General features: G+C 46.2%; 1 protein-coding gene across 2 annotated transcripts in view; it reads left to right on the top strand.

Moving 5' to 3' along the window:
* Positions 1-13,538, top strand: part of XRN1 (5'-3' exoribonuclease 1) — a 278,851-nt gene that overhangs the window by 167,494 nt on the left and 97,819 nt on the right. For both annotated transcript variants that reach the window (XM_075340782.1, XM_075340781.1), the window contains exons 18-23: positions 4,741-4,839; positions 6,992-7,095; positions 7,177-7,308; positions 7,396-7,558; positions 10,237-10,350; positions 10,440-10,538. In XM_075340782.1, coding sequence (XP_075196897.1) covers positions 4,741-4,839; positions 6,992-7,095; positions 7,177-7,308; positions 7,396-7,558; positions 10,237-10,350; positions 10,440-10,538 — 711 coding nt within the window. The remainder of the gene's footprint in view (positions 1-4,740; positions 4,840-6,991; positions 7,096-7,176; positions 7,309-7,395; positions 7,559-10,236; positions 10,351-10,439; positions 10,539-13,538) is intronic.

Below are 13,538 nucleotides of genomic sequence, written 5' to 3'. Positions count from 1 at the left end.
TCTCCTAGCATTTCACCGCCTACTGGCGGGCAGGCACATTCGAGTCCAGTCAGACAACGCGACAGCGGTTGCCTACATCAACCATCAAGGCGGGATGCGCAGCCGACTGGCAATGAGGGAGGTTCACCGCATTCTTCAATGGGCGGAGGACTCCAGGTCCACCATATCCGCAGTCCACATCCCAGGCGTGGACAACTGGGAGGCAGATTATCTCAGCCGTTAAAGCGTGGATGCTGGCGAGTGGTCCCTGCATCCGGCAGTATTTCAGTCGATCTGCCGCAGATGGGGCACTCCAGACGTGGACCTCATGGCATCCCGTCACAACAACAAAGTCCCTGTTTACGTGGCTCGCTCCCACGATCCTCAGGCCTTCGCCGCGGACGCTCTGGTTCAGGACTGGTCCCAGTTTCGTCTGTCCTACGTGTTTCCCCCTCTAGCTCTCTTGCCCAGAGCCCTGCGCAAGACCAGAATGGAGGGTCGTCGAGTCATCCTCATTGCACCGGACTGGCCCAGGCGAGCTTGGTATCCGTATCTGCTCCAACTGTCCATAGAAATGCCGTGGCATCTCCCGGACCGTCCAGAACTACTCTCGCAAGGTCCGTTTTTCCGTCCGAATTCTGCGGCCCTCAAATTGACGGCGTGGCTCTTGAGTCCTGGATTTTGACGGCTTCTGATATTCCCCTGAAGTCATCTCCACTATGACTCTGGCCCGCAAGTCTTCCTCCGCTAAGATCTATCACAGGACTTGGAAGATTTTCCTGTCCTGGTGTCGCTCTAACGGCCATCCTCCTTGGCCATTCTCCTTGCCGACCCTTCTGTCTTTTCTACAGTCCGGTCTGCAACTACGACTGTCCCTCAACTCTCTCAAGGGACAAGTTTCAGCTCTGTCAGTTTTGTTCCAGCGGCGTCTCGCTCGGCTGTCTCAGGTCCGCACCTTCATGCAAGGCGCGTCTCACATCATTCCGCCTTACCGGCGGCCCTTGGATCCCTGGGACCTTAACTTGGTTCTCACGGTCTTGCAGAAGCCCCCCTTCAAGCCTCTTAGGGATGTTTCTTTGTATCGGCTTTCACAGAAAATGGCCTTTCTGGTTGACATAACTTCTCTCAGGAGAGTCTCTGATTTGGCTGCGCTCTCCTCGGAGTCACCTTTTTTAGTTTTTCATCAAGACAAGGTGGTTCTCCGTCCGACTCCGGACTTTCTTCCTAAGGTTGTCTCTCCCTTCCACCTAAACCAGGACATTACCTTACCTTCCTTCTGTCCGGCCCCTGTTCATCGCTTTGATAAAGCGCTGCATACTCTAGATCTGGTGCGTGCTCTCCGGATCTATGCGTCTCGCCCCGCTGCGATTAGGCGGTGCACATCTCTAGGCGGTGCAAAGGCCTTCCTGCTTCTAAGCCGACCTTAGCCCGTTGTATTAGGCCGACCATTTCGGACGCCTACCAGAGTACTCAGGTGCCTCCCCCGCCGGGGATCAAAGCACACTCGACCAGAGCTGTCGGTGCCTCTTGGACTTTTAGGCACCAGGCTACGGCTCAACAAGTCTGTCAGGCTGCCACTTGGACTAGCCTGCATACCTTCTCGAAGCACTACCAAGTGCATGCTCTTGCTTCGGCAGATGCGAGCTTGGGCAGACGCATCCTTCAGGCGGCTGTCGTCCATTTGTGAAGTTAGGTTCTGCCTACTTCTTAGTTTTCTGTTTATTCCCACCCAGGGACTGCTTTGGAACCTCCCAAGGTCTGGGTCTCCCAAAGGAATGATAAAGAAAAAGAGAATTTTGTTACTTACCGTAAATTCTTTTTCTTATAGTTCAGTCTTGGGAGACCCAGCACCCTCCCTGTTGGCAATTTCCTTGTTACGCGTGTTTTCACCGGCTGTTGTCGTGGACAGAGTCTCCGGTTGTTCCGGTTCTTGCTCTGTTCTACTTGTGGGTGGCTATTCTCCTTCAGCTTTTGCAGTAAACTGGCTGGGACTGGCTCACCAGGGGGTGTATAAGCTCAGAGCGAGGAGCTACACTTTTAGGTGTAGTACTTTGTGTGTCCTCCGGAGGCAGAAGCTAAACACCAAGGTCTGGGTCTCCCAAGGCGGAACTATAAGAAAAAGAATTTACGGTAAGTAAACAAAATTCTTTTTGTTTAAGGTAAAACTATTTTTTTTTTTTTTTTTTAACACATCCAGTTGTGGAGCTTATTGTTGCAAGATTTGTTGATTAAAATTAGTTTTAAAATTAACTTTGTAGGAAAATCATTTTACACTTTGGCATAGATAAAAAGTGGTATAATTATGTAAAACCTTTAATAAATTTGACTTGGATATTTACCACAATAAAATGTTGCCATTTGTGCCAAAAATTTTAGCACAAACTTAATGATAAACGTCTCCAAATTTTATTGTGTGCTTTTTGTTGGTATATTTATTTGTACATGACTCCTAATGATTGTCTAGTGAGTCAGTCTTTATTGGTTTGGTCACAGTAGTTTTTCACAAAAAGTGTACCACAACATAAGACCTTTATTGCAATATTTAATTTAAAGGGAACCAGCCAGAAGGATTTGTATAAAGTAAAGCCAGTGCTATACTGGTTCTAGGACACTGAATGTAAGCATACATTTTGTTCTGAGATTGGAGGTTTTATTTCAGAAATATGTGTAAGTAAAGTTACAACAATGCACTACTATTTGATTGACAGGTGCAACAGGAAGGGAATATTCACAGGTCGGGTCTTGCTATCTATTCCCACCTCTGCTTCGCCTTCCTCCCCCTGTCCACGTCATAGACTTTAATTCCTTTGCTCAGACATACAGGGGCGGGAATAGATAGCTAGACCCGACCCACATGTTTCCTTCCTGTTGCACCTGTCAATCAAATAGCAGTGCATTGCTGGAACTTGCTCATATTTCTGATATAAAACATCTAATCTGAGAACAAAAGCTATGCTTATGTCAAGGTCAGAATGACGATGATGATGAGACTCAAAGGATCTCTTGATATCCGGCTGCTGCTTCTAATTAAAATGTCATGTGTGCACACGAGAATGAAAAATAACTGCACAGCAAAGTCAGTTATGTCTATCTCCATGACTGGCTCTTGACCAAGTGTGTTCTTTATTGTTTGAAAGAAACTCTAGACCAAACAGTAAGGGGGTGTGAACAAAAGTTTTAGTCCAATCAAGTATCGTAAGTCAGGGCTTCATGACGTAGAGAGATCTGCATATTCTCCGTTGATTGGTCAGTCTAGGCTCCAGGAATTTCTTTGTCGATCTGTCTTGGGTGGAGAACAGGAAATGGTGGCCATCTTCAAGCTATACATATAGTATATACTGAGTCTAAGGAAAATACACTGAATATGCAATATCCATATATACATGTTAGTAAGAAACAAAAGCATTCACAAATATGTGTGTTAGTTCACATCTACTGAACTATATAACTGAGTCTATGAAATGGCTGAATTAAGTATTTTTGGATACTCAATTCTTTATCCTCAACACTTACATTCAGCATCCTAGCGCCAGTATATCACTGGCTTTACTTATATATGAAAATCCTGCTGGTTGGTTCCCTTGAAGGTGAAGTCCCAGCTTGGCAAATTGTCCAAAGGATAAGTGATAACTTGCTGATCTGAAGTCTCCATCAAATTGAATGATGGTTAATTCATTGTCTATGGCTGAGTGTAGTGCTTGGGCCCCTCTGTAAGGCTTATAGACATAAACAGTATTATGGGCGCATATGTCCGGCCATCACTACAATCATCCAGGGGCACTTCAGAGGCTTGTCTGTAGCTCGGTGGAACATATAGTGATCAGTAAGTTATCACCTACCTTGTAAACGAGTGATAATTTGCTATCCAGGGACAAACTCTTTAAGGGATTGATCATGGTGCTCTAAAGGCCCAGTCACACACAACGACTTACCAGCGATCCCGAAAACGATGCGACCTGATAGGGATCGCAGGTAAGTTGCTGGGAGGTCGCTGGTGAGATGTCACACAGTCAGATCTTATCAGCGATGCAGGAACAATGCAGGTTGCAGTAGCGACCTGTATAACGATCTCAGCAGTCACTGTGACCCTGTCACACAGCGTCAAACACAGCGATGTGTCCTGCCCAGCAGGACATCGCCTTTGAAGAAAATGGCCTGGACCATTCTGCAAGGACCGGCGACCTCACAGCAGGGGCCTGATCGCTGGTAGGTGTCACACATAACAAGATCGCTAACTGGATCGCTACTGCGTCACAGAAACCGTGACTCAGCTGCGATCTCGCTAGCGATCTTGTGTGACGCTACCTTAAGGCAATATATTATGCTCTATATTGAGAGCTTATAATTTGCATATAATATTATACAAGCTATGTGTCTTGGTGCTTATCTTGAGTCACAGTGTGGCTCGTAGCTCCATCTTATCCAGATGCATTTTGCTGTTTTTTTGGCTCCAGCCTCACATCGGGCAGCTGCTGTTCAGGATCAGCGCTTGTACAGAACATGCTTGGTTGTTTGCAGACTGGAAAATGTAGTAATCCCCCAGAATGCTGCCCGGCTGAGTGCATTCCCATCACATCATCCAAAGCCATTAGCTGTGGTTCTACTGGTTCCAGTAGTAAGACGTGCTATTCTAAATATAGATCTGCTTATTTGTAAGACCTAATGTAACTCAGCAGAAAATCATTACTTTGTAGCTAATTATTTCTGGATAAAATGCTGTTTTTACAACTTTTGTATTTTATTTTTATTTTTTTTTTCTAGTTTTCTTTAAAGAAATCAGGGGTTCAAGTTTTCCAGCAGAGCAGCCGAGGAGAGAATATGATTTTAGAGATTTTAGTAGATGAGCAGTCTGAAGATAACGTAAGTTGCTTACGAAAATATTAAAGGGGTTTCCCGGGCTCAGGAGTCACCTGCTTGTGACTGCAGTTTGCTGAATTGTGACCGTGTGCAATGTGCACACTATCAGGACTCCTCTCTATTTCCTGAACAAGTTGGCGGTCACTTGAGCACAAATACAGTATATCATACTAGTTAGTACATCCCTGACATTTTTGTAATTATTTTATGTCAATTCGTGGGACAACACTGAAAATATGACTTTTTGATACAATGTAAAGTAGTCAGTGTACAGCTTGTATAACAGTGTAAATTTGATGTTCCCTCTAACTCAACACACAGCCATTAATGTCTAAACCGCTGACAACAAAAAGGACTACACCCCTAAGTGAAAATGGGCAAATTGGGCCCAATAAGCAATTTTTTTTTTCTCTTCCAAGTCATGTAACTCATTAGTGTTACAAAGTTTCAGTTGTGAATGGGGAGCAGGTGTTAAATTTGTTGTCACTCACACGCTCTCCTACTGGTCACTGAAAGTTCAACATGGCACCTCATGTTAAAGAATTCTCGGAGTATCTGAAGTGTAAGAAGAAAAAAAAATGTTGTTTACATGAAGATTATCACCCTGAAATTGAGCTGCAGCATGGTGGCCAAGACCATACAGTGGTTTAACAAGACAGGTTTCACTCAGAAAAGGCCTTACCATGATCGACCAAAGAAGTTGAGCATGCGTGCTACACGTTAGAGGTTCTTTTCAAAATACATTGCTGCAGAGGATACAGGGGGGGGGGGGGGGGGTACAGCCTGTCAGTGTTCAGATCATATGCTGCACACTGCGTCAAATTGTTTTACGTGGCTGTTGTCCCAGAAAGAAGCCTCTTCTAAAGATGATGCAAAAGAAAGCCCACAAACAGTTTGCTGAAGACAAGCAGAGTAAGGACATGGACTGAAACCATGTCCTGTAGTCTGAGACCGAGAAACTCATTTGTGTTAGATGGTGTCAAGAGCGCGTGTCGTGATAAGCAGGTGCGGAGTATAGACAAGTATGTCTTGCCTACAGTCAAGCATGGTGGTGGGAGTGTCATGGTTTGAGGCTACATGAATTCTGCCGACTGTGGGGAGCTACAGTTCATTGTGGAAACCATGAATGCCAACATATACTGTGACATACTGAAGCAGAGCTTGATCCCCCCTCCATTCAGAAACTGGGCCGCAGGGCAGTATTCCAAAATAATGAATCCTAACACAACTCCAAGACTACCACTGCCTTGCTGAAGAAACTGAGGGTAAAGATGCTGGACTGGCTGAGCATGTCTCCAGACCTAAGCCCTATTGATCATCAGTGGGGTATCCTCATCCTCAAATGGAAGATGTAGGAGCACAACATCTCGAACATCCACAAGCTCCGTGATTTCTTTATGGAGGAGGGAAGAGGAGTCCAGTGGCTCCTGTGAAGCTGTAGTGAACTCCAGGCCAAGAGAGTTAAGCCAGTGCTTCAAAATAATGTTGGCCCCATGAAATTTCGAGGAGGAAAAATGACTTGTTGGGCCCAATTTGACCATTCTCACTTAGCAAGCAATATACTCACTTTTTTTTTTCTTGACAGTGGTTTATTCATTAATGGCTGTGTTGAGTTATTTAGAGAGCACACCAAATTTACACTTATTCAAGCTGCACACTGACTACATTGTATTAAAGGGTCATATCTTCAGGGTTGTCCCATGAAAAGATATAATAAATGGAGAATTACAGTAGTGTCGTTTGAGAAGTATCACTATCAATCATTTTGAATGGATTAATCTGTAATAATGTCTGGATGTTATGACTGTGCTGGACTGTTAACCCAAAATTCCTATACAATTTGCGCACTTGTGTTCATGTGACAACTAGATTTTGTATACTTGCAGTCACATGCAGATTCTAGGAACCAAGTCATCTTGAGACTGCAGGTATATAAATCTCATACTTGAGATTGTGCCCACCTACTCGCACTGGAAATAAAGGGGTATTGACAGTGTTCATATTGCACAAATTTACAATTTGGCAATGTACAGTCACACAGTGTCAAAGTATCTCTTGAGCCTGGGAAACCCCTTTAAGTATGTAGATGGCCGTTATATGCTGCTGCTATCGTTGCAAAATATACATGATTTTCATTGCATTTTTTTGTCCACAGGAAGTTGAAATTGTGGCTTCGGCTGTGCTCGGGAAATCTGTGTTTGTTAATTGGCCTCACCTTGAAGAGGCTCGAGTGGTTTCCGTGTCTGACGGAGAAACGAAGTATGAACACTATACAAAGTCATGTAACTGAAACCTGTAGTGCATATCTTTACTTTCTGTGTTTCCTTTTGCTTACTTTAGATTTTACTTGGATGAACCTCAAGGAACTCAGAAGCTGTATATTGGGGGGGTGATCCCACCTACAAAAGTAATTAATGTTGGTAACAAAGAGCGGAACAACTGGGTGAAGGAAGTGCAAGGAATACATGAGCAGTGAGTTCATAATGAGCATTGGAAGTTGTCACTTCCCCTAACTTTATATGTTAAAAATTACAATATTTTCTTTTTTTTTCCTTAAAGCTATCACAGAAGAAAAGGAGTAATCGTCAACGACACGTCCGTCATTATTTATGCACAGCTCCTTACTGGTCGTCGATACCAGTTATCACAAAATGGAGACGTTGTCCTTGAAAAGCAATGGTCCAAGCAGGTTCTCCCCTTTGTATACCAAGCGATTGTGAAGGTGAGCACAGCCTTCCCTGCACAGACGTAGTCAGGGGTCAGCTCAAGCGGGGCAAATCATCACGTTTTTAAGAGCTTTTCATACAGTTGTAGATGGTGACTCACAGCCTTCTTTCTGATGATCAGTCTCATGGTCTTTTCCTTATGGCCCAAGTCAACACAACTACTTCGACTTATAGCTACGAGTCGTCTGCAGAGTTTACAACAAGTGTTACACATTTGACTAGAGCTTGATCCCCATCTATTTCCCACCTTCACAAATTCCTCATCCTACAGGCACCCCAACGATGAGCCTGTTGCTGCCATATTTGTCCTGGTTGCCGGACCTTCCATGTGGCACAAAGTGGTCATCTTGTGCCCCCTAGATTGTAAAAGTGCCCTTTAGAAAATTTTAATGGTCTTTGTGAGTGCCCTATTAAGTAAGGGCATGTGCGCACTTAGCATAATTTCATGCATTTACGCTGCGTTTAGCACTGCGGGTGTAAATGCATGCGTCCTGCGTCCCCTATGAATGCATGCGTCCTGCGTTTATGAAGATTGTGCATAATCCGTGCCCACTTTGCTTATTTGAACGCAGCGGTTTGGATGCTGAAATTTTGATCTAAATCGGTGCGTTCAAAAATGCAGCATGCCACTTCTTTCGTGTGCTTTGGCTGGAGCTCCCACTCTGTCTATGGGAGAGGCAGCATCCCGAGCATTAAGGCTGTGCGCGCAGTGCGTTTTTCGCGGCGTTTTTGCGCTTTTTTCGGGTGCGGTTTTGGTCTCAAAACTGCATGACTTTGCTTCCCTAGCAAAGTCTGAGTTTTAAATTTTGCTGTCCGCACACAACTCTTTTTTTTTTAAGCTGCGTTTTTGAGCTTGGAAAAAAAAAAATGGACATGTCAATTCTTTCCTGCGTTTTTCTGCGTTTTCCCCCCCATGCAATGCATTGGAAAAACGCAGCAAAACGCAGCCAAAAACGCACCAAATCGCGGTAAGGCTAGGTTCGCACACTGCGTCTTTTTGACACTGCGTTTTTGGCCGCTAAAAACGCACCTGCGTCGAAAAAACGCATCAAACGCATGCGTTTTTGCCGCGATTTGGTGCGTTTTTGGCTGCGTTTTGCTGCGTTTTTGATCTCTGCGTTTTGCTGCGTTTTTCAAATGCATTGCATGGGCGGAAAAGGCAGAAAAACGCAGGAAAGAACTGACATGTCCATTTTCTTTTGTTAACTCAAAAACGCAGGTAAAAATAACAGATGTGTGCGGACAGCAAAAATGAAAACTCATAGACTTTGCTGGGGAAGCAAAGTCCTGCAGTTTTGAGGCCAAAAACGCACCTGAAAAACGCCGCGAAAAACGCACTGTGCGCGCATAGCCTAAAAACGCATGCGTTTTCGGTGCCCACTTAACATTTAAGAGTTTCCCTCAAATTCAGTAATAGTGCTTAAAAAAAAAAAAATATTAAACATCCATATCTTTACGTAACTGGAAACTTGTGAGTCTGCCGGCACAGTAAGGCTATGTGCGCACGTTGCGTTCTGCCATGACAAATATTCTGCAGCGTCTTGTTACTGCATGTACGTTTCAAAACGCATCCAAAACTCTGCATTGTGAATGTAGAATGGATGCAGAATTCATGCGTTCTGGATGCTTCCTCTACCATAGACAGAGTGGGAAAAGCATCCAAAACACACAAAAGGGGACATGTTGCTTTTTAGAACACATCGATTTTATCAAACATTTGGCATCCAAAACACTGCGTTTTAAAACGCAACGTGTGCATGGAATTTGCTTAATTATCATAGACTTTGCTGCGGAAGCAGAACGCATGCGTTTACGCTGCAGTTTAAGGTTATGTGCGCACGTTGCGTACTGGCCCTGCAGAAATTTCTGCAGCGATTTTAAAGAGCACACATGTGCTTCAAATCGCTGCAGAAACAAAAGCCGATTTTATGCGCTCTGCATGTAGCCCCTCCCAGCCCCTGCCATAGACAGAGCGGGGGATGCATGCAGAGCACAGGAAATAAGTGACATGTCACTTCTTAGAACGCACGCTTCTGGCAGCAGCCGAAGCGCTGCGCTCTAATACGCCACGTGCACACGGCTCCTGCACAATCTCCATAGATTATGCTGGGGACGCAGGACCCATGCAGTTACGCTGCGGTGCAGATCGCAGCGTAACTGCATGCAATTACACAACATGCGCACATAGCCTTAAACTCTGCGTAAACGCATGAAAAAACGCAACGTGTGCACATACCCTTAGAAACGTTGCCAGCAGACCGATATGGCAATGTCGTCACACTGAGGCACGCATAGGACATCAGCTTTCCGTGGCAGTGACATCACCACGTTGCTCCGACTTCATCAGGACTTTTCACGTTTTGTGCACCACCCTGCAGTTCTGTAGGCCACAAGCCTAAGCAATGCATTTTACAGATGTAGAGCGGTAGAACAGAGACAAAATCTTCCCGCTTTACTTCAGTTACACTGTATTGGTGCATTGTGCATGCCATACAGTTAAGATTGGTGGTAGATTTAGCTCACCGCTTCCATGTGAGTGGGTCAAGGACGACTGACCCTTCTGCCCCTAGCCATTCAAGTTGGTTCGCAGCTGATTTCCTGTATTTAAACAATAGTATACTATTATACCATGTTATGTGTAGTGTAAATGCATTAATGCATGTTCTTATTTCAGAATATTACAACTTTTGAATCTGGCTCATCCCATTTCAAGACGCTTGGTGATCTGTTTTCAACTGGAAGTACAGTCTTCATGCTTGGCATTCCCTACTATGGTTGCATGGGAGAGGTATCTAATCTACCTGGAAAATTAGTTTGTTTTGTTAGCCTTACATATATGTTTAAAGGCTAAAAGCGGCTTTTCTTTCCAACATTCAGGTGCAAGATTCATCTGATGTTCTCAGTGAGAACAGAATCCGAGTTTTATTTAGCATTACCTGTGAACCAGAGCTTGATGCCTTAATACTAAACCAGCATGTAAGTCGACGGGGCTTTTATATAATAGAAACTTATCACTCATGACCTTTTTTTTTTTTTTCACATACCTTGATAATTGATAGCTCACAGTATCCCTTCAGGAACCCTTTTTATATTGGTTTGGCATTAGTTAAAGCACAAAGGGGTCCACCGATGAGTTAACGTCTCATATCTTGCGTGATCGTAACTCATCTTTTCCATATTCCTGAATGGCAAATGTTCCTAGTTATGCTGTAGTATCCCTAATCCTAGCATGGCTGAACAGAATTGCTATTTTAGTGAACTGTCTAATATCAAACTGTTTTACTACTTTATTTTTCTCTTTTCTTTATCGTTCCTTTGGGAGACCCAGACCATGGGTGTTTAGCTTCTGCCTCCGGAGGACACACAAAGTACTACACTAAAAAGTGTAGCTCCTCCCTCTGAGCTTATACACCCCCTGGTAGCCAGTCCTAGCCAGTTTATTGCTTTGTGTCAGGAGGCATACATCCACACATGCATTCTCATCTGATTTGTTTGACTTTTGGAAAGAGTTTGAAGAAAAGCGGGTCCATGTCTGGACTCCCGGCATGTCCCTTCTCACCCCACTGTGTCGGCGGTGTTGTTAAGGTTGATTTACAAGGCTGGAGCCTTACATGCCGTGCTCCTTCACCATCCCTTCTGGGCTCTGGCTTGAAGTGGGAGCCAGCACAGTCTCCATGCCTGGCAGGAGTCCGGTCTCCATCCACAGCCCCTTGAGGATTCTGTTGGACCGGAGCGCTCATCCCCAGGGACATGGCCCTGCGTCTCAGCAGCTAAGTACCTGAGACGTTTATGTTGGGGGTCCCGGTTCTTTATTGTAAGGGGAGAGTATGCTGTATGTGATTGTTTTAACTTTTCCGGCGGGTTCTCTAGCTTTTGCCCGAGAACCGCGCCGATGGTGCCTGCTTGTCGGCCTCGCCGCTTAAATTAAGGCCCCGGCTTCGCCGGAGGCCTAGTTTCGTTTTCCTGCCCTCGCATGTCACTCATGCAGAGGGACAGGTTCGACTCCTCCCGGCGGCCGTTCTACACAGGGGAGGGACACTCTGCTGGGGCGTCCCTCCTTCCCTGCAGGTCTCTATAGCCCTCCAGTTCCCGCTCTTTTATAGGAACGCCCCTAGGCCCGCCCCCTCTCTTCGCTCCGGCGGCCATTTCTCAGGCAGAGTTCACTCTGCTCTGGGACATCCTGCATTCTGCATCTCGGCTGAGGTGCTGCGCACTGGGGGACCGGGCTTCGGGATCTGGAGGGCACACAACACCGCGCTCAGCGGTCTCGTAAGCCACAGCCGGTCTCTGGTTGTGGACCTCTGTATATTCTCCCTGGGGTTCATTCTCTGCAAAGCCCCCACTCTAGCAGCATGTCTCACACAAGGAGCAAGGCTCCAAAGCTTTATTCTGCATGCACTGCATGTAAGCTCCTGCTGCCTGAGCCGAGCATTTATCCACACTGTGATGGTTGCTCTAACTTGGCGGTGCCACAGCCTGGAGTCTCACCCCCAGTGGTCTCTCAGGCTGCTGCTGCACCTGTGACTGAACCCCCGGCCTGGGTAGAGTCCTTTTCTAGGTCCATATCCCAGTCATTTGCTGAGTCCATGGAACTTTTGTCCAGGACTTTGATGAATATGCATCAGCCCCCCTCACAGGGTGCCTCTAATACTCTTGACAGAGGACTCCTATCCTCTGACCTCCGTCCATCGGAGCTCACGGAGGATTCATCATCTGATCCCAGACCCCGTCCTTCTAAGAGAAGGCGCAGTGTTTCCTCCCCCTCCCCATCCCACGGCTCTGTCTCAAGAGCTGACTCTCAAGATGAGGAGGATGCCCTCACTGGGGGCTCGGAGGCTATGTATCCCATCGATTTCTCTGAGGGTGACTCAGATCTTAGTGATTTGATTGCTTCTATTAATTCTGTGCTGGATCTCAATCCGCCAGTGTCAGAGGAGCAACTCTCTTTGGCAGAAAAACATCAGTTTACCTCGCCTAAGAGAGTGAAGAGTGTGTTCTTTAACCACTCCAGTTTTCAGACCGCTGTGACCAAACCCAGGGCCTGTCCTGACAAACGCTTCCCAAAGCGTGGTTCTGATGAGTTTCCCCTTTCCACCTGAGGTGGTCAAGGAGTGGGCTCACTCCCCAAAGGTAGACCCTCCGGTGTCTAGGCTCTCAGCCCGGACCGTTGTCGGTGGCTGATGGCACTTCCCTTAGGGATGCCACTGACCATCAGATTGACCTTCTGGCCAAATCCGTGTATGAGGCGTTTTCCCTAACCTTTGCAGCAGTGTGGGCCCTCAAAGCCATCTCTGCTTCTCTAGAGGAGATGCATTCCCTCACCAAGGAATCTATGCCTGAGATGGTTACCTTAACTGCCTGCCCTGACAAACACTTTCCAAAGCGTGGTTCTGATGACCGGTTTCCATTTCCACCTGAGGTGGTCAAGGAGTGGTCTCACTCCCCAAAGGTAGACCCTCCGGTGTCTAGGCTCTCAGCCCGGACCGTTGTGTCGGTGGCTGACGGCACCTCACTTAAGGATTCCACTGACCGTCAGATTGACCTTCTGGCCAAATCTGTGTATGAAGCTGCGGGGGCCGCGTTTTCCCCGACTTTTGCAGCAGTGTGGGCCCTCGAAGCCATCTCTGCTTCTCTAGAGGAGATGCATTCCCTCACCAAGGAATCTATGCCTGAGATGGTTACCTTAACTGCTCAGGCTTCAGCTTTTTCATCTTATGCCATGTCTGCCATGCTAGAGGCTGCTCACCGCACTGCAGTGGCTTCAGCTAATTCTCTTGTTATCCGCAGGATTTTGTGGCTTCGAGAGTGGAAGGCAGATGCTTCTTCCAAGAAGTTTCTTGCTGGGCTCCCTTTTGCTGGTTCACGGCTGTTTGGTGAACAGCTGGATGAAATCATTAAAGAGGCTACTGGCGGAAAGAGTACTTCCATGCCACAAACCAAGACCAGGAAACCCGCCCAGGGTAGGGATCAATCGAG

Source organism: Anomaloglossus baeobatrachus, chromosome 3, assembly GCF_048569485.1.
Source record: "Anomaloglossus baeobatrachus isolate aAnoBae1 chromosome 3, aAnoBae1.hap1, whole genome shotgun sequence".
Lineage (NCBI taxonomy): Eukaryota > Metazoa > Chordata > Amphibia > Anura > Aromobatidae > Anomaloglossus > Anomaloglossus baeobatrachus.
The sequence above is the reverse complement of the archived record's forward strand: the minus strand, read 5'-3'. Positions and strand labels throughout refer to the sequence as shown.